Raw genomic sequence first — 27523 nt, 5'->3', positions numbered from 1 at the left:
TCCTCCCTCATTTATCATCTCAAGACCCCTCCGATTTATCTTGTGGACTGTATATAAAGTAGTTAAAACCAGCTCCACCTCCACCACCAGATACAACAGCACAATGCTTCAGCATTAACAATTTAAAGAATGTCACATCCAATACTGTCAGTCAACTGGGACATTTTTGTCTGCATTGTGTACTTTTACTTTTTATGGCTTCAGTACATTTTTAATAGTAGCCCTGCACCTCTTCTGGTGCTGAATGCAACCTTGTATTTTGACATAGTGGTACTGGTCACTGGACACTTCCATCACTGGTGTCTTCGATGATGGTCAAAGTGCTGTCTTGCACGTTGTTCCGAAATCTCCCATAGGCGTTCAGTTGGGTTGAGATCGGGTGCCTTTGAACACTACGCCATACCACTCACATCAATTTTATACTTTTGAATGATGTTTCTCATTTCCTTTAATTCAAGGTTTTTCCTCAGTAATAGCCCCTCAGGTGCTGTGGCAGTTTGCTCCTGTGCACTAGGCAGCTGCTGCTCGTGGACTTACAGTGTCCTCTAATGGCTAAAAGTTAAATTACATCAATTTAAATAAATAAGTAATGGTGAGAAGCTTCTCATCTCATCCTATATTTATTCAGAGTACTTTTGCTGAGAGCAATCCTCTGTTCTTTTAGTCCTGCTCAGTCACACCTAAAGTTGCCCAGTATAACTACAGTTATTTTGGCTACTGAGCTCATCAGGGGCCTTGAATGCTGGAGTTTGTAGCGCCTCAACATGTACAAAGCCAAAAAAACATGGAAACAGATATGCATTCAGCAGCGGAGCCCCATTTGCAATTATTTTTGTTTTTAATTCAAACTCAGAGTCTCTTATGTAACTGTTTACACCGCAGTAAGTGAAATTTGCATTTCAAATTTACATTTTCACCGGGCCAACTTTTAATAAATGTAATAATGCTAAAACTAAATTGTAATTCATGATGCCAGAAACAACCATGAACTCATTCAAGGATCCTCAGATCCCACTGTGGGAAATCCTACTTGTGTGTACCGCAGAGGGAAAGTGTAAATCTGGAGTAATGAGTTGTTGTTTTTTTTTATCACGTTGTGGTGCCTGCAGCTCGCCAATAGGTGGCAGTGTTCATTCATGCAATGCCTTCATCTCACATTATGATTGAACAAGACCACCAAAGTGAGCTAATTTAGTAATAATATTAATAACCATAGAGAGAAGTGGATGTACTGTAGTAGGATCTGGAATTTGATGTGTATGCTGCATCATGAATACAAAATGGATAAATGTGAAGCTCTATAAATCCTGCAGGGAGTTACAACCATCCTCTTTCCTCCCGTATCTTAATATGATGCATTATGTAGGCATGTAGATGGATGGGACACAGACATCAAGACCATCAGCTGCATACAGCAGCGCTGTGTGCCTCCCCAGCGGCTCGCTCCAGTGTCACTGCTGTTAACTCCAGTAATGCCTGCTAATTAAGTATGGTGTAGGCCGACCTGCTGGGACCCCCCCCCCTGCTTTTGAGTTCATGTTGGAGACTCCCAGAAGCTCAGGTCAGGAGGCTACAGGCTCTGGACATGAATGATTAATAGTGAAATTGACTTTGCTCTGTTCATCAGACACTCTTATTGCTGATAACAGCTAACCATGTAAGACAAGAACAGCTGTTCCAGTTTATTTCTTAAATGTTGAATGTTGTCATCACCAGGAAGACTGCAAAACATAGAGGGAATATTCATGTGCAGGTAATGAGAAAGACATCTTATGCTACTTTGTGTCTGCTGAGCATTTTGACATAAAAAAAAAGAACCTGAAAATGTCCAACATTTCATGTTGGAAGTAAGCTTGAGCTTCAAAAAAGGGAGATTTGACGACCACTAATGTGAACTGGTGTTTGAACAAGATCAAGCTCGAAATATTATCAAAGATAATAATTTATTTAAAAGGAAATAGATAATACAAATGAAACAAAATCATTTTGTCACATGAATGATTTCATGAGTCATTAACAGCCAGAAGAATCCAGTCCTCTCACAGGAAACTCAAATGCTGTCTCACTTGCAGACATTACTCTTATGAGTTTTATGACATGAATAGTTTTGACACAGGGCGCTTCCAAAAGTGCTGTCCGTGGAGTGAATACTTTACAGTGCAATGCCAAGTAAACAATACATCACATCTGATCATTCATTGGTAAACATCTTTTATATCAAAGAACTTAAATGTTCAAAGTTTCATCAATACAGTACATTTATAGCAGACTTCACATAGACCCTGGGCAACCTCCCAGTCTCAGAGTATTTCACATTTAATTATCTCCCTTTGGAATTCCACCAACACTCTCTGATTAGTGTTGCTTGTCTGCAACCTTCAGTTCTGTTTCTCCGAGTGCAGCCTCATCCGCTCTTCTCACAGTTCAGCTGCCCTCTGCTCTCCTTCAGTTTGTCTCTCTGGGCATCTGGGGTCTTGGAGTCTCCTCTTAAATCGCTAACCACGGCTCGGAGGGTTTTGAACCTGTCCAGCCGGCTGCTCTGGGACGCCTGAAGCTTTACTTCTGAACCCTGCGATGCACTGAGGGAGCTGAGGGAGCGCACCGCCGCCAGGCCGCGCTCCTTTCCGGAGGGACGGCGCGGTGTGGTCATGGTGCCGAGCTCCCCCGGGTGCTCCATGTCCCTGATGACCTCGCACAGGTAGCGGGCCAGGTCCTGGCTGGAGAAGGAGAGGGCTTTGTGGGAGCGACGGAAGGTCAGAGGGGACGGCAGGGTTTCTGTCTCTGAGGGGGGAATGGCCAGGCGCAGGGCGATGGCTGCGCTGCCATTCCCGTTGGACATCCCCTTCTTGTTGTTGTCCTGGGGGAGCTTAGTCTGTGGGTAGGAGATGATGCTTTGTGGGTAGCTGTACCTCAGAGACTGTGCCGGGCTGGGCTGGAGGGAGCGCTGCAGCTCCACCATGTTAAAGGCATTCTGAGAGAGCAACAGAGAGAAAAGCAGGGGAATGAAAGAAGGACGGAGATGTTTTCTTCCCTCCAATGTAATCTCTCTTTCTTTTGGAATTTAAGAGATAATGAAAAACAACATTGCCACATGACACCAATCTGTGCATGGAGCAGTAGCTCAGCTAATGCCTCTGCCGGCAAATGAACCTGTTCCTCAGACTAAGACGACAAACCACCACGAACGAGGAGATGCTGGAAACAACAGCGCCATTGATTAGCCCTTTAATTAATTATCTGATTGTAGAGGGGCGATACTGCAATTACCAGCACTATTAAAACAAAGTCGTTAACAGCTATTGGTGTCTATTTGGTTAATTTCAGCTGACTGACTCGCACTCCGAGGTCTCCAGGGAACTGTGATTTGGTTTTCACTTTCAAGGAGCCAACAAACACAATTTTCTATCAAGTGTTGCTGTTTGCTGCTTCAGCCTCGGTCCTACCTTATTTGGATTCTTTTAAAATATTGCACGATGACATTTACAATATATGCAAACGGAAATTAAAACTTAAAAGGACTGCAGTATTTGCGTTCAGCGCTCCATTTACTTTACTGTCTAAATACCAGCGCGCGCGTGTGTGTTCACCTGATCCTGCTCCCCTCCGCCTTCCTCGTCGTAGTTGAGCACGTTTTCCCTGATGTCCTCCCACTCGCCGTGGTGCGCAGACACATGGTACACGCCTTCCTTCAGGCCCTTGTGTCTCCTCCAGCAGGAGTAGAGGAACAGGCCCAGCATCAGCACTGAGGGGAGCCAGAGAGCAGGTTAACACAGCAGGGGGGGCACACTCATACAATCAAACTGAGATTCTGAGCTGGAGAAACACAATCTTTGGGTGTAAATGAAATTGACAATGCAAGTGGAAAGCGATCATACAAACACAGAAACGCAACACCGGCTGTGCTATGTGACCATATTTCATCAAATGTAAAGTAACGCCTAACACCCATCTGTATAAATAGGTGAAGCAGACTAATAAATGTACTGTACCTGGATTTTCCATCACATTGATTTTCCCTTTAAGACCTACTGATTGCACCGAGTGTACAGTTCAGACATACTAATGGAACATACGTGGAAACACAGACGGACCACCTTTCCACTTAGTCCCCTTGATGTTGCCTCTCTGTTTCCTGTCTTAACAAAGACTGCCGCTTCTTGGAAACCTATTAACTGAATTTGTGCACCTCCCAGCTTAAACTCAAGGCCTCAGTGGCTCAGCTGAACGCATAGAGGAATGCTGTGGGAGCCGAGCAGGAAAGGTCCTAAAGCATACACATCAATCACAGCTATTGTGTGCTGAATTATACAACATGCTGGACTGACCTTTAAAGTCCATTAATCTCAACCAATATTTTTCTCCCATCTGCCATCCCGCTTTCTCCTGTTCTCTTCCTCGCTATCTGTTTTTACTAGTTCACTCTTTCTTATTTATCGCTTTAATTTTTTTTTCTTTGTCTCTCTGTGTTGGATCTTCCCTCTGACTTTGCTCCTCTCTTCCTCACTCATTAAGTCTTTCATTCTTATTTTTCAGTTCCTCTCTGGCCTCTCTCTGGCCTCGGCTTTTATCTCTCGCAGTAGATGGGATCCATTTCGACTACAATGGTTTATATGGCGCGTGCTAAGTATCTCTTTAATTGGAAACCTTATGAGAAATGCAAGGTAATCACATTAGTCTGGATTTTTAAAGTAATTGCTTGGAAAGAGAATAATGCACCGACGGCTCTTTGGGGTCACACTAACAGGCAGGTTTTCATAAACAAAGACAAAAAAACAACTCCCTGAGAGCTAATCTCTGCAGAAAAAAAAACATCCCCAAAATGTTATCTCAATTAAAAATCATCATCATCTCTTTATTCACTGCCTGGAACATCTTAAACACCTCAGCTGCTGCACTCTCCTATTTCTATGCTGCTCTCATATCACGCAGAGAAAGAGAGCTTCCTCCCTCGCTCCTAAGTCAGCAGCCCGCACTATGGGGTGGAGGGAGGGCGGTATTGATCAGGTGACCCGGCTCTCTCAACTAGCAGAAAACACCAGAATCTCGATGAGGGTCTGGTTGGGGCCTGGGCGTCGTTCACGCCTCCAGAATTACCTGATCTGAGGAGCTGCCTTCAGGCCTGCGCTCACCTCAGCGTCAACTGAGCTTATATTCAACTCATCTCTGTAGGGGAGGAGTTCGATACAGAGTGCAGACACACACACATACACACACACACACACACACACACACACACACACACACACACACACACACAATTAGGCACAGGTAAACATACACTCAATAGTTGTATGCAGCTTCGCCACCTAAGCCTGCAGCCACTAGTGCCTAGATTTGTGTGTGTGTGTGCAGCTGCATTCCAGTGAGATCAATATCACTCAGGGTGGAGAGCATCACAGTCATTCATCAATCCATAATGCTGCAGCCTCTTTGCCCTCTAACCGTTACTATGATGGGGGTAACAGGGTAAACAGTACAAGATGGTAGTCTGAAGCAGGCTGTGCATTATGAATGATTGTTCAGTAAACAACCGCAACATGGCTTGATAAAAACACTTAACCCGTTCACTAAAGCATTAAGTGTGAGGATTATGAGAGAAAAAATGAGCCGTGATGAAAAATCAGTGGAGGGTTCTGGGAAAAAACAGGGGGAAATGAAGATAGGTGAGAGATGAGAAAAATAATTTATTTATAAATCTTTCAGGGAATAAAACAGACAGGCACTTAAACATGATTGCTTGGCATGCAGAGAGCATATGGGAAGCAAATTTCTTCCATTCTTCAAAAAAGAAAAGAAAAAAACACAGAATGTCAGATTTGATGCTGGACTAATGAAGCTCGACCAGACATCAGCTCATCTGGCTCTGTCAATAGCACATGATGAACTCACATTCAGCTCGGCCTGTGATGGCTTATGTAAAACTTAATAATGGATGATCGCTTTAACTTTTAATGCACACTGAGGCGGAGTAGGAGTCCCTCTTTAATTTAGCACCCAGCTAGCAGTCTCTAACCCAGTGTGCAGAGTGTTAGTGTGTATTTATGGCAGTGGTTCCTGTGGTGATGAGGGTCATCATTAAACAACTAGCCTACATACGGTATAACGAGCTGTTCATTAAACCCAACCCCAGGATTTATTCTATGTCCAGATTCAGGACTGTTAAACATGAAGGTAGAGCTGGTTCTTCTTTATTTGGATTCAGTTTGACAGAAGGAACTGTTAAGCTTATCCAATTCCATTTGCACAAAGTGTGAAAATAGTAAAAGTCACGAAAGGCAGGCTCTTTCCAATCTGAATTATACAGAGGAACAGTTGGTGATCCTTGTTGAGGTGAAAAGTTTGAGCCTTGAATATAAATGCCTCATCAGTGACAGTGGGCAAGCATTTAGTTAGCATGCAAGCGACACATGCATTTTCATGAATGATGCCAAGGCCACACTTTATCATTTTTGAATTCATTATCAAATATTGAAGACCGCTTTATACGTTTCACTCTCAAGTGTCAGAATAACTGATGTCCCAATACTAGCCACATGCCCTGGAGGGAATGTTGAGTCAGTTATAGAGGCAGGGACAGTGTATTGAATTGCCCAAGCGTTTTATAAGCCTGTCGCTGACAGAAAGACTCATAAACAGCAATGTGGCCCTTCTGAGGGTAGTGAGCGCAACAGCATGCAAGCTCACTCACACAATATGTCCTCCTATCTTTGTGAAGACCAGGAAGAAAAAGAAATCACATTTATTTTTGTTACAATGCCTAAAACTAACTTAATTAACTCAACCCTGCCTTAAAAAAAAGAATTAAAGGGACAGTTAATCTTTTTTTGACACGTGTGTTTTTTTTTGTGAAGGGATATCAATGCATACACATTTACAAAAAGGCCTGTCTGGCAGCAGATGTGGGTAGATATTGAATCTTGATCCTATTAGATTTTAACACAGCTTATGAAACCATCAACCATGCGTTTTTATTCGACTGCTTACTGCTTAAGTGGGTTGGTGACATCAGTACTTTACTGTTTTGAGCATAGAGCTGAAACATTAGCCGTTTAATCGATTAGTCGGTCAGCAGCAGCATATGCAACTATTTCGATTATCATTTCGGGCAAAATGTCAAACAATGACTCATTTCAGTTTTTCTTTGTAATGCTCTTGCACATTATGGTGGGCACTTTTTAAACTATTTTCTGACATTTCAAAGACTATGTGGTTAATCAGTTAATTGAGGAAATAAACGGAAGATTTATCAGTAATGAAAAATACCAGCCAAATCCCTATTCAGGTCTAACCTTTTAAATAGAATTTTGTTTAATTTAAAACTGAAAATTAAAATTCTTTATCTAAATAACTAACTAACACAAATGGTGTTCCTCAAAGTTCAATTTTGGGCTCTCTATTTTTCACTTATGTGTCACATATTGTGAAAATATAATATTTTTAAAACAGATAAACAATTACTTCCTACGAAGTAAAATAGCCCAGCTACCCTCACTTCTTTGACTCACTGTCTTTGAATACCAAATATCATGAAACTTTTTGCCAATACAACAAAAAAAACAACAGATATTCTACTTTTTAGACCCCTGAATTCACTTTTGATGCAGCAAAAAATAAAGTGGTTTAGACGTGTTGTTAACTAAGAAACATAAGAAAAATCATCCATGTATTCATGCCCTCCTGCCTGAAGAACACTATGTGCTCAGGCATCAGTCACAAAACTCAAATTCAAATTCAACAGCTTGGCTCTCAACAAGTACTACAAAGAGACCACATAACCCTTATCTTATACTTATGGATTTTAAGATTCTACTCTTCACCTACAAAGCAGTCAATGGTCGGGCTCTGGTATACGTGAACCCACGACACCTTACATATCATTCTCCTCATCGCCTCAGATCATTCAATAAGCCAAGTCTTCAAAGGGAGACCTTTTCAGTCAAACTCCCACAGCAAAAGGGTTTTGCTTTAAAATATTAGCTTCCTTTTTAACATACAGTGGGGCAAAAAAGTATTTAGTCAGCCACCAATTGTGCAAGTTCTCCCACTTAAAAAGATGAGAGAGGCCTGTAATTTTCATCATAGGTACACTTCAACTATGAGAGACAGAATGGGGGGAATGATGAAAATTACAGGCCTCTCTCATCTTTTTAAGTGGGAGAACTTGCACAATTGATGGCTGACTAAATATTTTTTTGCCCCACTGTACTTTCACTTGATTCTTAATCTGGTGTATTTGTTTTGTCTTATTTATGACAGTTTGTTTACTCCCCACAACACAATGCATAAAGCAGATGTAAATAAATACATTTTCTCTTGAATTTTTCTTGATTTGGTAAAGACATGAATAATACGATTAAAAAAAGAAGCTTGTTCTACAATTCATTACATCTCTGTGTCACACTAATTCAGTATTTCACTGCTCGGAGCATGTATATTACATGTACATTTATAATGTACCCTGGACATTTTGCCATTCGAAGACCACACAAACAGCACTTTCCCTTGAGTCTGTACAGTGCTGACTACATGCTGTGGTATAGTTGGGAGTGTGCTGTGATGTGGTTAGTTTTACATTTAATCACAACACATAAATTATTATTTATTTAAATCAAACATATGTAGAAGTCCTGATCAGAGATCAAAATCATAGTCTCACACTAATCTAATGCCCAGATGTAATATAAATGGTCAATAACTTAAGAGGTAATTGAATTATCAGCTAAAACAGTGCAACGTTATGGGCTAAAGATTTTGTCACCTTACTGGATTTGTGTTACTTTGTAGCCATACAGAGGAAGTTATTTCTTTATACAAACAACATTATTTAACTTTCTCATTGGCTCTTATAGTGAATGGTTACATTACACATGAACTTATGATTAAAGGTAACTAATTGGATGAATTTCAAATAATAAATAAACTGGATTACAAGCTCAATTATGGGTACCGCTTATGCTCATTTAAGCCTTTCAAAAGCAACTGGATTATCTCAAAAATGGATTCTTACCAAGCTTAAAACAAGGCCTTTAAGGTGACATTTTGGAGAAAAGGTAAATATGAATGTAACAAAGTGCTAAACCATAAATACATTTGTGAAAATCTAACCAACATTAACAAAAATGTCCTCTGCATGGTGGCTTGTGTTTTTGAAAACATAGTCCTCAATGGGCGGCTTGTAGTGGGTATTTTTCACCATATAGCAGGCTTGTACACTTTGTTCTCCAGCTAGCCTGCTTTCACATTTTAAAATACACAATGAACCAAATAGATTCTCCAAATTGGCAGTTTTGAGAGACAACACAAAGATTCTGTTTTCTGTTGTGAGTAGTTAAAATGTTTTTGTAGATTACAGTTTGACACTTGTCTTCTATTTCTCACACGCTCGCTGTTAGTTCTCTGATCCCAGGAGTCTTGCCCCATATATGTGTATGTAATGCTACTATGAGAGAGTAAGTCACAACACTGGTGTCAAATCCAAACTATCCATTCAACCTTGACCATAACTGAGACGAGACACTACAGTGTGATTCTGATAAATACACTTTAACCTAAAACTAATCTTTAGCCTAGAATTAACCCAGAATAAACTTAAGTAAAAGACAACAAAAACTGTACACAGAAATGTTGGAGGAAAGACAAAAAAACAGACATAAGGGTAGTAAAATGAGAGTGTGGTGGGATATGAAATAAGTTGGACAGATAAAAAGTAAGGCTGAAAGTGAAATTGACTTCTGAAGTCAGACTGTAACATTGGAAGAGACAGGGGACACAGAAGTGATGAGAAAAATATAGAAAAACACATAAAGAAACCCCCAGATTCTCCGGGGACTTTTACAGCTTCCCCGTGAATCACAAATTAAGAAATACAATGTTTCCCTCCCTGCTTCTCTTGCAGTGCAGGCATTTGTTTCATGTTTTCCACCTACCACCCATGGAGAAATCACATTCTGGTGCAACTCAAGAGATCAATACGGCTCTGCGATGTGTGTATGTAGATTATACAGAACCAAACAGGTGTGAAAACAAATAAATACAGTGGATGCCACAGATAAAATCCATCATAATGCAAGAATTATTCCATGAAGATGCGAACAAACATAAATAAGAATATGACAGAAAGAAAATCAACGTGTAAAAAACAAAACAAAGACAGATGAAAACATATAAAATGAAGACCATGCATGACATGAACGTACATACATTGATATCCCATAAAAAAACATGAAATGAGATGAGGACAGCGTCGGGTTACCACAGGTAGAAGAGGACATAGTCGACATAGCTACCTAGAAAAGCCATGACACAGATGCTGATGGCAAACATGGAGCTGAGGCTGAGGCTGTTGCCGTCCACGTTGTGGAACATTGCAAGCGTCACCTCGCAGTGGCGTCCCCGGTACCCCTCGCTACAGTGGCATGAGTACCGGGATGGGGAGTGAGCCACACAGGTGCCGTGGCGGCAAGGCCGGCTGGCGCACAGCGTGTAGACACACACTTTGCCCAAGGAGCTCTCTTTGGTCATGTGGCCCGGAGGGCACCTGTGCAGACAAGAGAAAGTGGCGTAAAGCAAAGACAAGAAACACTCGGGAAGCTGTCAGATAAAAGGAGCACTGATTTCTACTGAGCTATGAAACCTAAGCTGACAATGTAAAAATAAATCCCTAAGGAGCTGCACCTCTTATTTTTGATTCAAAGATATGCTCTTTGAAGGTTACAGAGTGTCGACTGTACTCAAACTAAAAAAAAAGAGCGAGAGAAGAAGAAACTGATATGCTAAGATTGGCTTTGCAGTAGTATTCCTTCGGTATATTTGTACAAAATATCCCCTGAATATCATTCACCCCTGCCCTGTGCTTCTCTCTATGCTTTGTATCCTGAGGCTGTGCTGCAATCACAGAATATGGATATCCAACCGCAGTGAAAAGTCTCACACTGGTTCAGAGTCGTGAAATCACAGCAAGGAGACTCAGTGGTCCTGCAGAGTTTAAAGGGGCAGCCGTCATTCTGACAGTCACTGCTGTTACTCGCAATTCTCTCAGGTTGACACACTATTAGGACACACAGTGCAACAGGGCTGTTATACACTACTATGTCAGGTTAACACACTGTTAGAACACACAGTGTTAACAGGGCTGAGTGCAGTCTAGCTGCCATCTGGTGGACACTTTCATTTCCAGTGTGTTGCAGGACACTGACAAGACCATTGTACTTACACTGAAATGCACAAACTGTATGCAAGTAGTAAACCATCTGTACTGATTACTAGATGCTTGATTCTCCTCTTTACTGCATGTTAATGTGGATTTCTAAATTCTAATGGCTTCATATATGCTATATATGCTTTATAGATAATTTATAGGCCATTAACGAGAATTAATAATTAATTAATTATCATTGTTGTGTACTAATGGGTTTCTTGTTTTCTAATAAGTCATATGCAAAAACACATTAATAAACAATTTATAAAGACAATCCACTGAGTACCAGATGAACACAGGAGCTCCCTAAAAAGACAAAGTCATGATTGAGGATTTTTCACAACTTGGCAGAGCATTAGTCAATGATTTATTAAACATTAATAAAGCTGTTAGTCACAGTTTATAAACACCTTATAAAGGGTTTTGTCCTAATTAATTATGATGACCTTGTTACTTGGTCGTCCCCTTGACATACTGTATTTTTGGGCCAATGCACCTGCAATTTGGTCACAGATGATTTGTCAACTTTGAATATGTTTTTGGTCAGATGTTGCTTTGAAAACTTGAAGATACAAAAACATATAAATGGTCATTGTTGGACTTTGTTTATAGCTATTAAAAGATGAAGTGACCTGCCTATGTAGTAGTTTTTCATATTGTAAATAAATTACTTTATGTTTAAGGTTACATTATTCTATCTGCAAGCTGCAAGAAATCCATACTGCATGTGGGTTTTGGCATAATTTCTTGATACAATATGCATTTGCGAGCCCTAGCAATACTAATTGTATTATAAGCAAGACTGTGCTATGCAGTCCTTGTCTCTAGATGAATGTGTGCAAATATGTACTGAGTGTGGCTGCACACTGGAAGGCGTCATTAACATGCTGGCTTATCTATCCTGTATATTTACTGCAGCACCTGCACTCGTGGTGTCTCCAGAGGTCTACGCAGACCAAGGGAGAGGAGCAGTGATGTCTCCTGCATGCTTCTGAAGAGCAGCCGATGGAGACGCCCTGCGAAGTGACCACCTGAAGTCCCTCTGAAGGCTGCTCCTGGCCTAGAGGGATGGAGTGGCCATTAAACCTCACATCTCTCAAACAGCCTGGTGAAGAGAGAGAGAAAAAGGAAGATGAGGAGAAAAAAAAAACAACAAAGTTTACAATGCCAAAAGACACACTAAGACACCAGTCCTCGGGCAAAATGTTTTATGGACACACATTTACACCATGGCAGGGGTGTAAACTCTAATACACAGACACAACACGCATTGCCACACATAAACAGACTCGCTGACACACCTGCAGACCAAAATACACACACTCGTGCATGCAAACACCCAAACAGCCTGAGGCTAAGCTGTCAGCATGGAGTTCTTCTTTTGCAGGATATTTTCTCTGCTGGTTAGTTTGCTCACTCTGTGGGAAGCATGAGGTCTAACACATCATTTAAATACAGCGTCAGTCCAACTGACTCACTTTCTCTCATCTGCTTGAAACTAAGGGATCAAAACACCTTTGGGCCAGGTTATGAAATGTAGAACCAGCAAGTGGTAAAGATAAGCACTGAATCATTTATGTGTCCATTAATTTTAGATTTTAAGTGTACAAGTTAACTGTGAAGTCCACTCCTTTGAGTATGTGTTTGCCAATTAATATATTTACAAATTAACCTGTTTATCTATTCACCTTTTCTATTGATTTTTCCACCAAACAATCAATGCATGCATTCACTCATTTATCTTAATGTACATTAATTCAGGCTCAGCCTACTATAACATGCAAGCAGCCACCTACCGAGGAAGCTCCGGTTGAGTCCCGAAGGAAAAGAGTTTCCTAACATGACCACGGAGGGGTCAATAATGATCTCCTGACTCTGCCCAGGCGACGCCGTAATCTCTAGTCGTCCTCCACCTCCGTCCAGACGCAGGGTGAACTCTTTGCCATACCGATCCAGCTCCACCTCATGCCACTCTCCATCGTCAAGCCGATGGTAGGGCAGTGTCAGGTTGTAGTCTCCATCTCCAAGGTTGTAGAGAACCGCCAGCAGACCCTGAATAATCTGAGATACACAGTAGACTGTTGCTGATTTGAAATTCAGCCATTCAAACAGATGAGAAGACATCAGAAGCAAGAAATAATGCAGGTGCTTTAATATTTTGGATGGGCTCCAGATCTGAGGCATCATAACTCTACCACTGGAGTGCAGTTGGAAGAATTTTGCATTGCTAAATTACAACGAGCCTGTTAATCATCAGGTCCAGTAGCACTGTTTGCGTTAGTGTGGATTTTGGGCTTGGAATAGACGTGTGAATAAAACTGTAAAATGAGGTGACACAAATTCTAAAGTGACACACCTGGACGGCTGCCATATTGTGCTGCGTTGATGGGCAAAAGCAGATCTCGAGCACAACAACATTATAAGAAGTGGGCCAGCTCCCATGGTGGGGAAAAGACAGCAAAGGTTGGGCAAGGCAAGAATTGTGGTATGTAAGTAGCCAGAAAACACTCTCAGTGATGAACTTGCCAGAAAAAAATGGCATGAAAATTTCAGTGGTAAAAATTAATTCAGCAATTTTGTAGCCATGATGCTTTGCAGAGCTGCCGTACACATCACTGCATGGCAGAAGCCAGAGTCATCCCGAAGGGAAGGTATACAAGAAACAACAATTATCTTCAGCAGTTAAGGATGAGCGAACACAATGAACTCAACCAATGAGGGGCTCCCATAACTGCAGCATGTACATGTCCAAAGCTTAATTGGAAACAGTGGGGCAAGATAATTCACATTCAGCCCAGCTTGCATTAACTATTGCTCCCTCAGCATGGGCATCTCAAATGTGTCTCCCCCACTGGACACACACACACACACACACACACACACATATAAAGCAAAAGCTGACTGTGCTCTCCCCAATGCCTCATCCTGCCCTCAAGTCCACAACAAAAAATGAGCAAAGGACAAAGGACTCAATCAATACTCAGGAAAAAATCTGATTACTGAAACTTTCTGCAGCGCCCCCAGAGATCTACGCAATCACCATTAAGCACAAAATGTTCAAGTGAATTTCTGAGGTCTGAATTTCTATAGAACTTTTCAAACTCAAATCACATTAAAGTAAAAAAAAAAAGAAAAGAAAGAAAGAAAATGAAAAACTATGATTTTAGAGTTTTACTGTTCTTAAGGGTTACTGGTCTTTGACAAAGTAGTAGTCAGTGGCAGTCACTCTTAAAAAAAACCTCCTTCACAGAGAGCATTAGATGAATGTTTTCTTTACAGAGACACTATACTCCTTAGAGGGATGCATGCTGTTTATACCCAGCTAGCCCCTGGTAACCTTTGTGTGAAAGTGTGGTTATTTATTCAGTGTGCACTCCATCCCATATCTACCCTTAAAAAAGAAAGGGGAGAGAGACAGCCCTTTAAATTAGGGCTTGTTGTCAGCAAACACACCAGGCTTGTGCTCAAGTGTTTCTAAGAGCTTTGAGACAACCAGGCTGAAAATGCTCCAGTGTACTGCCGCAGACAGACATCAGATGTTTTATACAGCTCACCAATTCAGCTCCAGAGAGGGTTTCACAGAGAGGCTTCACAGCCCACATACAGTAAAGGCTACAGCCTTTTCCTTTTCCTGTCACTGTGGGACTGCAACAAAGCGAGAGGACAACATTGTTTTTCCTCTTGTAATGTAAAGACCCAAAGAGGAACAAGAGACAAGGCTGGTGCTTTAAACAATGCTGTCCAACAAATAACAAGCACGAGCAAAAAGACAAGATGTTTTCAAAGACAGACCAGTGGTGTGGAATATACCATAATGGAGACAGGCTCACTGCAAACGGCTGACCTGTGAGTTAGCCAAAAGTGAAAGTCCTAACAGAGCCCCTTACTCCCAGGTGCTGCTCACACTCGACCTGTCAGTCAATGAGACGAAAGGCTTTGACAAGAAACGCTGGCGTCATTTCCACTCGGGAATGTGTCAGGCAGGAGAGGCATGCTATTATGGAGATGTTTGGTGAAGTGAAGTAGACTTGTCTCCTCTGCGTGAACACCACTCTCCTCCAGTTGTGGCGAAGCGAGCAGCGTGCTTGCAGACGTGACTTTGCGCTCATTACTTGAAACAATCTGTGTCAAAACCCTGAAGTACAGCGCAGAAGATCTGACCTTGACTTAAGAACACTCTTCCATCGTATTACGGTGCACAAGGATGGCTCTCCTGCCACAGCGGATTGTCATGATCCGCTTCTGTTTTCCACCTCCTTCTGTGAGACTGAAGACTCTTATGATTCTAAGGACTTTGAGTAGTTTAATTGGTTTTGGTTTCTTATGTCCCTGGTTTTGTTTAGTTGTCTCTTCCAATCATTGTTTCCTGTTTTATTTTGTAGTAGCCTTGGCTTGTTTTACCTTACTCCCTGCAACTGTACTTTTCACCTGCACCTGCATGCTTATTTTGACAGTAAGGTTTTCCCCTATTAGACTCCTAGAGGATCAGCCTGCATTTGCATTTGGGTCCTTTCTCTCTCTTCCCGGTTACCAACTTCATTGTGACATTGATGTTGTACTTGCAACATTAACCAGAGACAGAAATAACCTTGAATAAAAGAATCCTATTTTTTTTCAAATAGCAGCCTCTCAATAGCGGCGTTCTGGAGACTTATTGAAAGACCTCGTCGAGAACATACTTGTGTCAATCACTAGCCCCCTCAGTATCCACCCATATGTCTTCAACCCTGATATTACTCACTCTCAGTCTGACAAGCATTTGCAGCAATCATTGTCCTGGCCCTAATCATCATTTTTAAGGCCCACAAACAAGACAATCACAGCTGTCAAGGTGGAGGGGACTGACCACACATGACTCACCTCTAAACGCAGGTATTCATTCTGCTCCTGGGAAAGCAGGCTGAGGATGACTCCGGTGGCGGCACGCGTCCGAACCCCAACCTGGACCGACGTCTGTCGCGCAGGCAAAGACCACAAGAGCTGGAGCTGGATGTGGCTTCGGCCGTCAAAGGAGAACTCTGGAGCCACTTGTCAATCAAAAACACACATGGCTTGTTCAATTAATTCAACTGTCATGTGGGAGATACAAGAGGATATCACAGCGAGGGCGTGCTGTTCTGCAGAGGCTCTTTATGTAAGATGAGGTTATCTTCCTACAGCAGCAAAGTGGAGTTTTGGAACACAGAATTTCCCTCATGTCCTACTTTGTCCTCCACAGAGATCTCACTGTACTTTCCCAGAAAACCCCGTGGTCAATTAAAAGCTGTTTTAAATACTAACCTTGATCACACTGAAGCCCTGTAAACCCCGGATCACACAGGCAGCTGAAGGAGCCCCACTCGCCGTGACAGCGACCCCTCTTGCCACAGGAGGGAAGTTGCTCTGTGTTGATGCAGTGGTCATCAGTAAGAGAGCAGCCTGGCACAGTGTTGGAGGATTCAGCTGGGGAACCAAGGTCATATAACTGAAGGGAAGAAGATGAAACGAGGAAAATATGAAGAGTGAAAAAGAAAGAGTGGATGTCTCTGAGCTATTAGCTATAATAGTAGACCAGTGAAATGAAAAGTCAATGAAGATTGAGATGGAAAACTCTATTTTTATAATTAAATGGTCTGTATTTGTATAGCACCTTTCTACACTACTCAAAGCGCTTTTACATTACATCCTCAATCACACATCATTCAAGTTGGAGGAGGCTGTTATTTCACGCACATTCACACACTGCAGATAGTTGGGGTCTTGCCGAAGGACACTTGACTCTTGATCTATCTCCTCTCAAAAGTGTTTATTACTATTAAGACAAAGACATTTAATTTAGGCGTCACTGCAGTAAGAGGAAACTAGAAAACTAGAATTCTACACGTATTACTGAACATGAACATGAGTATTGTTTAAGCAGATAATCACAACGTCACATGATAAATAAGTTGTATGAAATCAATAAAGAGCTGCACCTCAGAAATAGAATCGGGTGGTGATTAATGTGTCCTGTGTCTGCAGACAGCTGTTCTAACAGCGTGAAAATGAGCTTATTGCACTTGTAGCAGCAAACCAAAAAAGTGTGGAGCTTTTAAGGACAAAGATAACAGTGGAGACAGCAACAGTGTCATTGACTTATAGCGCAGTAGTTGTTAGCTGTATTGATCTTCCAAGTGTTGCTAAATTTGAAGTACTTCTACTTTATTTTCATTTCATGCTTTTTTACACTTCTACTCCACTTTATCCCAGATGGAAATATTGGGCTTTTCAATCCACTACAATTATTAATAGCAACTGCTACTTTTCAGATTAAGATTTTCATGCAAAAATATGATCATCCGATAAAATATTATGTGTTATAGATTATATATTTAACCATCCAGCAGTATATACAGCAGATAAAAGTAGCTCAGTTTAATCCAACTACAGGGAAAGATTAAAATTCATCTTAATCATTAATGCATCAACTATAATAATCCAATAATCTAATACATAAAAATATAATATTGACAGATGCCTTGTTTAGTTTGAGTGGTGCAACTTCCGTATGTTTACTTGATGATGCCCTGTGGAGGCGCTATGGAGCATTATTTTTCTGGGTTTTGTCCAGTGTGTGCGAATGGCGATGCACATGTACGAGAACGAGCACACGATGCACATTTCTGCTGATGGTTTTAGATAAATCCAGTGGTTCAGGTGGTGGTGATGCACCAAGAGACACAGCGATGCTGCTAGCAAAGAAGACTGCTAGCAGTTAAACATGGGTATAAACAATGCAGGTTTCAAAATGTTGCTGCTTTGTAGATATCTTATGAGGAAGGAAATTCCCTCAACATGTTAAAAAAAAGGAAACTCGACAGAGCAAGTACAATTCTGAATGCAGGACTGGAGGATGCTGTAATATTACTCCTACCGCCTTCCTTTTTATAAACAGTTCAGTTCAGTGCTGATTCATATGCAAACTCTTGGTAGCTACAGGTTGACTACAGAGATTCAGACAAAGACAGCAGGAGCATATTTGACCAGAAGAAAGAATGAAGGGTGAGCAATGTATATGATAGTATACGTCATAGATATATCTATTTATTCACAACAGGGTTCATAAACTTGTCTCAAGGCAATGTATATTTAGAAAACACCTCCTTCACAGTACCTTGCTGTCCACAACCAGGTTCCTTATACATCCAGTATAGCGTTTGTGCTGCAGCTGTGGGTATTCATACGATATGTTCTCATTGACCCCTCCAAGCTGCATTACAACATTTCCATTCAGGTACCTAGGAATGAAAAGCAACTCTCAATATACAAGTAAGCAGAGAAGAATAATGTGAACGAAAGGAAGATAAGTTCTCAAGGTTAAAATTCAATACACGACTCTCAATGCAAAGAATACAGAGCAGGAGCATACACACCATATAATCTATCAGGGTTAAAATTCATGGTTTCATTCTTTTCCTGTCCTTATGTTTGCTGTTTTATGACAAATATGACATCTTATTCTTGTTTTTTTTCATTTATTGTGAAAATAAATGCATGATGGGTAAATTACTTTTTCCTGAAACGAAAACACAAACCGCTTTAGCACAACAACTCCTTGGTTTTTTTTTTTCAAAAGAGGCTGCACAAAGGGGATGAATGTGACACATGAGTGCTAATTTTAGCTTGTTATCAGCACATTCAATGACGTAACTGTTTGTATTCCTTAATAAGTTGAAACTCAACAATAGTACATGGTTCGTAAAGATTCTTAAATTTAGAAGCAAATTCAATAACAGGGATAAAACACTCATGTACATTGTTAAACATCAGAAACTCAAGACATATTCACACAACAAAACAATGAGCACGGTGGCAGGCTGAGCCCACGATGGGAGAAAACCAACTCCGCCTTGGCAAAGCAGAGCTGGTTATGTACAGAGATGTAGTCAGAAAAGATAAGATGGCAATTTAAGCACAATATCTGAGGATTTCATCAACATTTTCCTTTCTCCAGAGAGGACAGCCTGGACCACTGAGGAATTGAACACCGCCAGACTAAAACAGCGCGAGTCACTAACTGATGTGATTTCAATAAATGATTCCATGCAGCTCGTACATAAACACCATTTTAGATACTTTTTACTGAACATGAATTACAAGAGCAGGCATTTTTGCATAATACACCGCAGGTAGGGACATTACTCTTTTTTGTATTGAAGCAACACAGTATTACTTTGAGGGAATATGGGCCACTGGAGACGATCCAACTAGCAAATAGCAAAACTGTTTACCGCTTGGACTGACTTTAGAGATTAAACAATTGAGTAATTGAACAATCAATGGACAAAAAATCTATCAGTAACAATTTGGATAAATCGATAAATCATTTCAGTCACTTATCAAGCAAAGAACAGTGACTTGTTCCAGCTCCTCATATCTAATTAGAGTTTTAGACTGGTGATCAGTCAAAACAAGTCATCTGTAAAGGACACTTCGGGCTCTAAGAACTTGTGAAAAGCCACTATTTTTGCATCTAATGAATAGTTAAACCATACTGAAAGTAATCAAGTGCTTCCCTGACTTACTTTTATAATGGCTTAACTTAGATTTTAGTTTCAATTTCATGGTTCCACCTTTACTTTGAGGCTTCATTTAATCTTTCAGGACCCAATCCCAGATCAATACTTGGCTATGTTACATTATTTTTTAATGTCACACCAGCATTGCAAATGTTGCCAAGAACATCCTGCATGCCAGCACATCATAAACAAAATCAAATATCCATCATAAAATGAAAATAGTCGAGTTTTTGGACCTATCTCTTATCCACTGAAGTAAGGGTTGATACACCAGAATATCCTTCATATACAGAACATGCAGTGTATCTAGTTACCACGTCTGTATGTAAAAACTGACTTTATTCTTCGTTTTTCACTTTTACTACCTTGCAAACTGCTGCCTCTGTGGCTGCTTATGCTGCACTTCATATTGGATTGTTTACCCCTGTGGGGACACGGGGCATTAGACACTGTCCCTATGGGCCATGCATCCTCTTAGATTTATAAACAGTGAAGAGAACAAAACCTTAGTGGATTAGTAGTTTGCCACCGACGGAAAACCCCAGAGGGATCTCTGGAGAATTTTCTCAGTTACCCAAACCATAAATACAGGGGTCTCTCAAAACAAACATGTAGCCACATTTACTTATTCATTTACATGCATCACCACTCATTGTTTCCCTTTTCAGAGGAGCTGCTTGGTTTTTATATTGTTCAGTGTTTGTCAGAGTTTTGCTTAATAATTGATCTTACTTGTCCCTGTTGGGTGTGACCCCTCGAATTTCACAAGATGAGCGGTCCTCTGTCATTGCCCATGAGTCCACTCCCTCTGTCTCCATGATAATCGCACTGGAACATCGATCGAGAGTGAAGCGCACTTCCTTTAAATTGGTGGAGAACAGGGAGAGGTCATTGCTGCAGCATATGTGGAAGTGTGAGGATACTGTAGCCAGGCACTCTCTACAAATTACTGCACACACTATATTACAATCTGACATTTTCGTCACGCACAGGCAGAAATTACACGTAAAGGTGCAAGCATGAACACATTTCTCTTACTTTGCTGTTGCTCCGCACATCGAGGCGATGCCAGCGTCTGTCAGCCACCCCAACGTTATTTGTTAACTGAAGCACCAGGGTCCCAGAACCGTGGTTGATTTTCAGACTGGGTGTGCCACTAATCAGCTCTGAGGGGAAAGAGAGATCAGAATTAACACTAGCTACTCTAATGCAAATCAGAATCATTATTATATCTGAATGAAATCTTTTCAACACTATTTGTAGTGTAAAAAACTGAACTTGAGCTTGCACAGACAAAATGTACAGGCAAGGTCAAGAATAAACAAACGGGGGAAAAACAGACAAGATGCAAATTACGAGTTTGAACGAGCTTGGAAAAAAAACCCAAGGGACAAATGAAAACATCTCACCTGAGAACAGACATGCAGTATGAACTTAAAAAGTGGAAGGCAAAACATTATAACACAACTGGATTAGAGCAGGGAATCTGAATGGCACCAAAAACTAGGTGATGGAAAATAATAATAAGTAGTTGTGAAATAAGAAATAAAAATCAATTAAAGGGTCGCTTCACCCAAATTACTTTTCACTGTGAGCTCTGTGAATTATTCAGTAATGATCACTCTGTTTCTGGGCTGAAATGTTGCTGCAGTATTTTTTCAAGTCTCATTTTTTAATGATGTGAGCCCCACAAACGAAATTGAAGTCACCTTTGTTATATTGGGGTGGAGGCAAAAGTCTGAGAGACAGAGAGATCTCAAAACCTGAGCGAAAAAAACATACACACACACACAGACAAAACTATCTGTATGGCTAGATACACCAGGTGGAAAATGAGAAAAGGTTTTGTGCAGTTTGTAATTTGGGTGAACCAACCCTTTAAGTTAGCCACAGTGTAAAATTGTGGAGATAGAAATTGTAATTGGATACTATATGCAGGTGCATATGTATAAATACTGTTAAACACATAATTTAGCAGGTAATTATTATATTTTGAAAATATAATCTACAATTATCATTTAAATCATTGTTGTCAAAATCATCACTATTGTCCAGCACCAGTAACCTCAACAATAAGCAGCACAACACCTAACTTTAACAGTTTATATCCGCTCGTTCAACAAAGGAGTAACTGTTAATTTAAAAGACTCACCACTGATTATATCAATGACTAACATGAGTCATGACAGAAATGAGTCCTGGCAACGTAAACACTATTTGTAGTCATACTGTAAGTATGAAGCTTTATACCTCGCCATCACTATACCCATTCTCCTATTCGATAAAATGTTTGCTCCTGTACTTCACCCGAAGGATTCAGGTTGAGCCTTTGTGTCAGCAAGAATAAGTGTCCTTGAGTGAGACACTGAATGTCTTCCAGCCACAGTCATTTCACAACCTGAACCACTGTGCTGATGCTGAAGCAGGAGGGGGTAAACAAAAACAGAATTCCTCATGGCGCACAGCAAAGTATAACACGCACATTAAACTGTTGTGTGTGTAGAGCCACATTAAGCACTTACTGTATAACTTGGTAGAGTGAGAGCTCACATCCCTCAGCAGTACACTAACGAACAAAATTTGCCTCATATATCTGATTAGCAACCACCCAGTAATTAAACACACAAAGTTCCAGTTTCAGTGCAATAATGATCCACAGCTCCCTTGGCACACATCTAATTAGCCAGACTTGTTCTGTACCTATGGCCATGTAGTCCTCAGCTTCCCCTGGCAGCAGAGTGGCCAACGGGCCGGCATACAGCAGCAGTCCGTCGTCTTCCTCTGTCATAAACTCCAGTGAAAGATGACTATCAAAGCATGGCCTTATGGGGGGAAACCAGGCATAGCCGTTGCCAAGGAAACTAAGTCTTGTCTGCTGACAGTCTGCCCCTTCAAGCTGTGGGGGGCAGTGACACCTGTAGCACAGAGAGGAAAGAAAAAGTGGACAAAATCAAGCACAAAACACAAGGAAAGAAACAATCAGTGCCGTTCATGTTTTGTGCTTGGTGAAATCTTTACACCGTCCAATCTCCAGACCTGCACATGGTGACTTTCCTCTGGGCGGACGTGACAGTCTTGTTGATTTGCGCAGGCAGTGGCTTTGACTTTGACCCTAACATGCCGGCTGTCCACAGACGGCTCAGAAAGCACTTTTATCAATCAATTGTTTGCAATATCCATGAAGCTCTGAATGTTCAATTCTACATTAAATCAATTAGCTATGAACACAACATTACTCCGCTCTGTTCCTTATCTATCACAGCTGCCCGAGCTGAACCCTCTGGAGACTGTTCCTGCTCTACACATCACATCTCCTTTGTTAGGAGATAATTAATTCTACCTCTCTCACTCTTCTATATGCCGTACCACCACTGATTTCCTGGACTTTTTCTCACTTTTCCCCTCCCGCCCCCCTTCTCATTCTTAAGGTATTACACACTTTGGTTGATATCTGTACAATTGCCTCTTCTTGTATTTATCTACTTTGATTAGACCATGAGTGTTAAGGGCCACTGCTCTTGCAGAAACTGGAAATGGGATGTTTTCCATGCCTCCCCACAGTGTGTTGGTGTATGAGACTGCAATGGTAAATATCAATAATCATGCAACAACGCTATAAAGGAAGAGATTCATGCCGCGATGAAAAACAGCCCATTCCATCACTGCGATGGCGAGGGTGAAAGGGACCAGTTGATCTCATCCTGTCCCCTCCACTGCAGGCATGTGAGACAAGCTGGCTCTGCTGATAATGTCAAAGCCATCTATTTTCATGCAGTGTGTGAGGAAGGCTGTGTGTACTGAGGCTGTTAGGGGCTGTTTCTCCCCATTGCTGTTTATTCTGCAGAGGGGAAACACATGTCAGGAATACTGATCCATACGCAGAAAAAGAGACGGCTTAGGCGGAGTGTAGCCTTATGCATACATATGCACACACCGTGCCCGGCACTCCACTCGTTCACTGCTCTTTCATGTGACTCATGAGAGCAATGCCAATCCAAATCGAGAAGAGTGCAGGGCATGTTTTTCTGACTTCTGACTGACAATATCTGATCAGCTGCTGACTGAGGTTGCCTGTTAAGCTCCTTCAACAGGGGATAGAACCAAAAATTGGATTCTTTATGGCTGTACTGCTTTCACATGAGGACACATATAGCACATATGGGGAGATTTTCCTCCCCCAGTACAGCAGCTTCTGTCAGTAGTATGCAGATAAACCGCGGAACAGACAATTTAAGAGATAAAAGTCAAAAAGAGAAAAAAAATCATCTCTCTGAAGACTCTGCCTTTGACAAACTTCCATGTTCACATAAATGGCATTAAATGAGATTTTGGGAAATTGTGAACATAGAGGGGGGCCAGAGTTGCATTAATCCCCTTGCCCTATATTTATTTAATCTGGGCATTAGTGTGTGCATGAAATGAAATGTGTGCTGTTTCTTCTGCAGTATGCTCCCACAAGGACCAACACATCCAAGTTGAAGGCCTTTTTATTGACTATAGACATTTATTAATATGCAGGTTAATATTTAAAGCAATGGTTAATGATCCTGATACAAAGGCTACATTCATTATTTACTGTTGACTTCTGCAGAAAAAACACAGCGCACCAGAATTAAAAAAATTTCAATAAAAGGATATAAATCTAGAGGCCTGATATGATAATCTTGGAAAAATACACTAAGGTATGCATACACATGTACATTTCTTCTATGGCAAATAGTCCCAAGCCTGCTACTCTATATTCAGCTGACAACACAGCAGAGCAGCTCAACCAAGTTAGGTCAAGTTGCAGGTGAAGGAGATTTTTCTCACAAGGGGCGCTGTTAGTAATTCTGGGCTCATTTTCCAGGATGTCACTCCTACAGTAAGTCTAACAGGACTATAAAGTAGACTGCAGCACATCAGGAAACTCAGAGTTCTAGTTTCCTCTCTTTTCAGAGTTTCTTCCCACTGTATTTCACCCAAACAATGACAGACGTGCCTCTCACCTGTATCCGCTTTGGGTGTCGACGCAAGTTCCCCCATTAAGGCAGGGGTTACTGGGGTAGGAGGAGCAGGGTTGGTGGTTCATTTCCCTGGCAGTGCAGCCACACACAGCCGAGGGTGTCACCTTTACTGAGACCAGGGAAAAAGCACCTGAGTCTATCAGGGTGGGCGAGTCACTGATGCTTAACTGTGTGGAGCAGCCGCCGGATGTCTTGCAGTCTGTGTGCACACATTCATCTACCTGCACCTGGCTCACATTCACACGCAGCAGTGACTGCAGCTGCAGAGAGTCAGAAAAGGGAACATGAGAGGAAACGAGTGAGACAAAAATGGGAATCACAATTATTGTCAGTGACGATGCAAAAGATTTGTATCTCCAGTGTTGGTGGTGAGGGGCACACATTGATGTACATGCGGTGGGATAAAAGACTCCACAAGCAAAGCTAAAGAGAAAGGTGAGACCTGATCCACATAAACGCTTTCAATATTCTGTAACTGTTTTTAAAGGAGCAAGACATATTGTTGGGGGGTACAGAGGAATCGAAATGATGCACAATCAAAACATGGGGAAAAAAAAGATTAAAAAATGAAAGGCGACGTCGAAAAGAAATAAATGGGAGAGACAAAGAGACATGACAGGGCCAGGCAGGGAACAGACAGAAAGTTGGTGTGAAAATAAAAGGGCAGATAAAACGCCCTGTTATCTCTTCCCCTCAAGCTCCCGAGTGTATCACTTGATATATGAGCATTGATTTCTATCTATCAGGCACAATGACGTATATACCTTCCTTTTATGTGCGGCGAGGACAGCATGCAGTTTCTCGGGGCGCAGGTAGCCATTATCGGTTAGCACATAGAAATGAATGTCCACTGTTTTCTCCTCTCTGTCTGCTACGCTGAAAATGTTGATGCTCCCCGGTCTGACGGACAGGGCTTCAGACAGGAAGTCCCAGAACGTCTCCAGCCGACTCTTCCCCTCGACGTGAGAGTCGATAAAATCTCTCGCTGTAATGCCTTCGGGAGACAAAGAGAGTGGGGGTTCACGCAATAAGAACTACCGACTTGTCAATGACAACTACAGAGTTGATCAAAGTCTACTGGGTTCCTGATTCCATTAGCACAAGAGGTAGCCTAACATCTCCCTCTATTGATCCATTTCCTCACTGAATCATCCATAAAGTGAATGAGTCGTGATGCAGTCAAGTAAAAAATCGTTCACTCCTTCACTGAAATAAAGTTAGGGTCTAGAGGAAGTGCCTTGTGCAAAATATCTTAATGACCGGAAAATCAATCACATTTGTGGTGCCACCTTCCAATAATACCAGGAGAATGTGAGCAGTCATCTTTAATCTCCAAAAATCATAATGACTTGGAGTCAGAGGCATCCATAAAAGCCTTCGACTCTGTTCGCCGAATGGCTTTTTAAATGTCAAGGACTTTACCTGACACTTCTAAATTGACCTTTATAACTCAGATCTGCTGTGAGAGACTGACAGAAAAATGAACATTGTAACATAAACTTCTCAGTCTTAACGAATAAGATGAAGAGAGAAGCGATTAGCAACAAGCGAGTATGAATGGTTTCTTTACAATGCTTAGAAATGTTAAATAATGCAAGTTTCTCCTGACAGCCTATTATTTCACTGTTAACTGGATTGACAACCTGATAATTATTCGATGAAAAGTACCACTTTATTCATGCCTGTGGCAGATGGTGTTCCTTCTACATCAGCTTCACAAAGGAATTTAACAACAGCAGCAGCAACAAAGAGCAAGCTTTCTGTTTTGTGGGGGATGACTGAGACAGGGAATCCAATCAAAAAACTATAACACCCAGTATTGTCTTGACTTATGGGTTGAGGGTCATGTGGAGACATAACAGGTAAACTCATAAATGAATCACAGCAACAGCTGCAGGCACACAAAAAGTCAAGATTAACAGTGTTTATGCTATCAGGTGAGTCGGTGTTTCTGCTAACGTTACCAGTCAAACGCAGCGAGGCAGACGACTGGATGGCCTTTTCCTCCAGGTCCCTGACATGAACTCTGACCCCTGAGATCACATCGGGCCAAACCCCATCAGACACGCCAACCCTCAACCAGTAGCTGCCAGCTGGAGTGTTCTGTCGAAGGGTCAGCACTCCTGTACTGTGGTTCAGAGCGAAGTATCTGAGAAAAAGCAGAGTAGCTGTTAAGTTGGAGTGGATGGCTTCAGCGGAAGATGAGAGAAAAATAGCTTCTTTTGTTTCTGAGCTCTTGTTCAGAGGAAAAATACCTGACAGATGGCAGACAGACAAGTAGAGAATTGGTCAGCAGTGTCTGTGTCTGGGCTTACTCCAGCAGGAAGTGAATGTGAATTCACTTTGAAAAAAAAAACAAAGAAAAAGAAACACCGCCAAGAAAAAAAAAAAAAAATCTTTCGCTCCAAAAGAGCTTGATAATTGTCATGGTAACTGTCAGAATTTGTTATGTGAACACAACAAATATGCAATTGGTATTTCTAATCTGATCTTGAGGGTATGAATGCTGAATAGCTGCACGAGGTCCCTGATGGAGTCAGACTGTGCTCGTACAGGCTGTTTCATCTTGGCAACATCATACAGGTGGACCGAGATTGCTTAGTTTGTTTGAATCTGATTGCATTTTCTAGAATGGCAATCACCGTTGACAGCTATGATTAAAGTCCCTCTGGATAGTGTAGCTTATATTAGAGGCCGAGAATTGGATCTAAGATTAGGAAAAGTACCTGTTAGGCATGTTTTGGGCAGAGTGATATCTTTAAAGAGGCCATGTGAGAGAAATA

General features: G+C 41.4%; 1 protein-coding gene across 1 annotated transcript in view; it reads right to left on the bottom strand.

The window, feature by feature from the left end:
* Positions 1-2404: 2404 nt before the first annotated feature.
* The window catches only part of LOC139201792 (neural-cadherin-like), an 81931-nt gene continuing 56812 nt past the window's right edge, over positions 2405-27523 (bottom strand). The window contains exons 20-33 of the mRNA XM_070831216.1: positions 26705-26889; positions 25505-25734; positions 24723-25000; positions 22435-22649; positions 20773-20900; positions 20467-20594; positions 18330-18453; positions 16478-16661; positions 16058-16224; positions 12994-13258; positions 12119-12302; positions 10287-10537; positions 3588-3742; positions 2405-2971 (exon numbers count right to left, since the gene is read on the bottom strand). Coding sequence (XP_070687317.1) covers positions 2405-2971; positions 3588-3742; positions 10287-10537; positions 12119-12302; positions 12994-13258; positions 16058-16224; positions 16478-16661; positions 18330-18453; positions 20467-20594; positions 20773-20900; positions 22435-22649; positions 24723-25000; positions 25505-25734; positions 26705-26889 — 3061 coding nt within the window. The remainder of the gene's footprint in view (positions 2972-3587; positions 3743-10286; positions 10538-12118; positions 12303-12993; positions 13259-16057; positions 16225-16477; positions 16662-18329; positions 18454-20466; positions 20595-20772; positions 20901-22434; positions 22650-24722; positions 25001-25504; positions 25735-26704; positions 26890-27523) is intronic.

This window comes from Pempheris klunzingeri, chromosome 5, assembly GCF_042242105.1.
Source record: "Pempheris klunzingeri isolate RE-2024b chromosome 5, fPemKlu1.hap1, whole genome shotgun sequence".
Lineage (NCBI taxonomy): Eukaryota > Metazoa > Chordata > Actinopteri > Acropomatiformes > Pempheridae > Pempheris > Pempheris klunzingeri.
The sequence above is the reverse complement of the archived record's forward strand: the minus strand, read 5'-3'. Positions and strand labels throughout refer to the sequence as shown.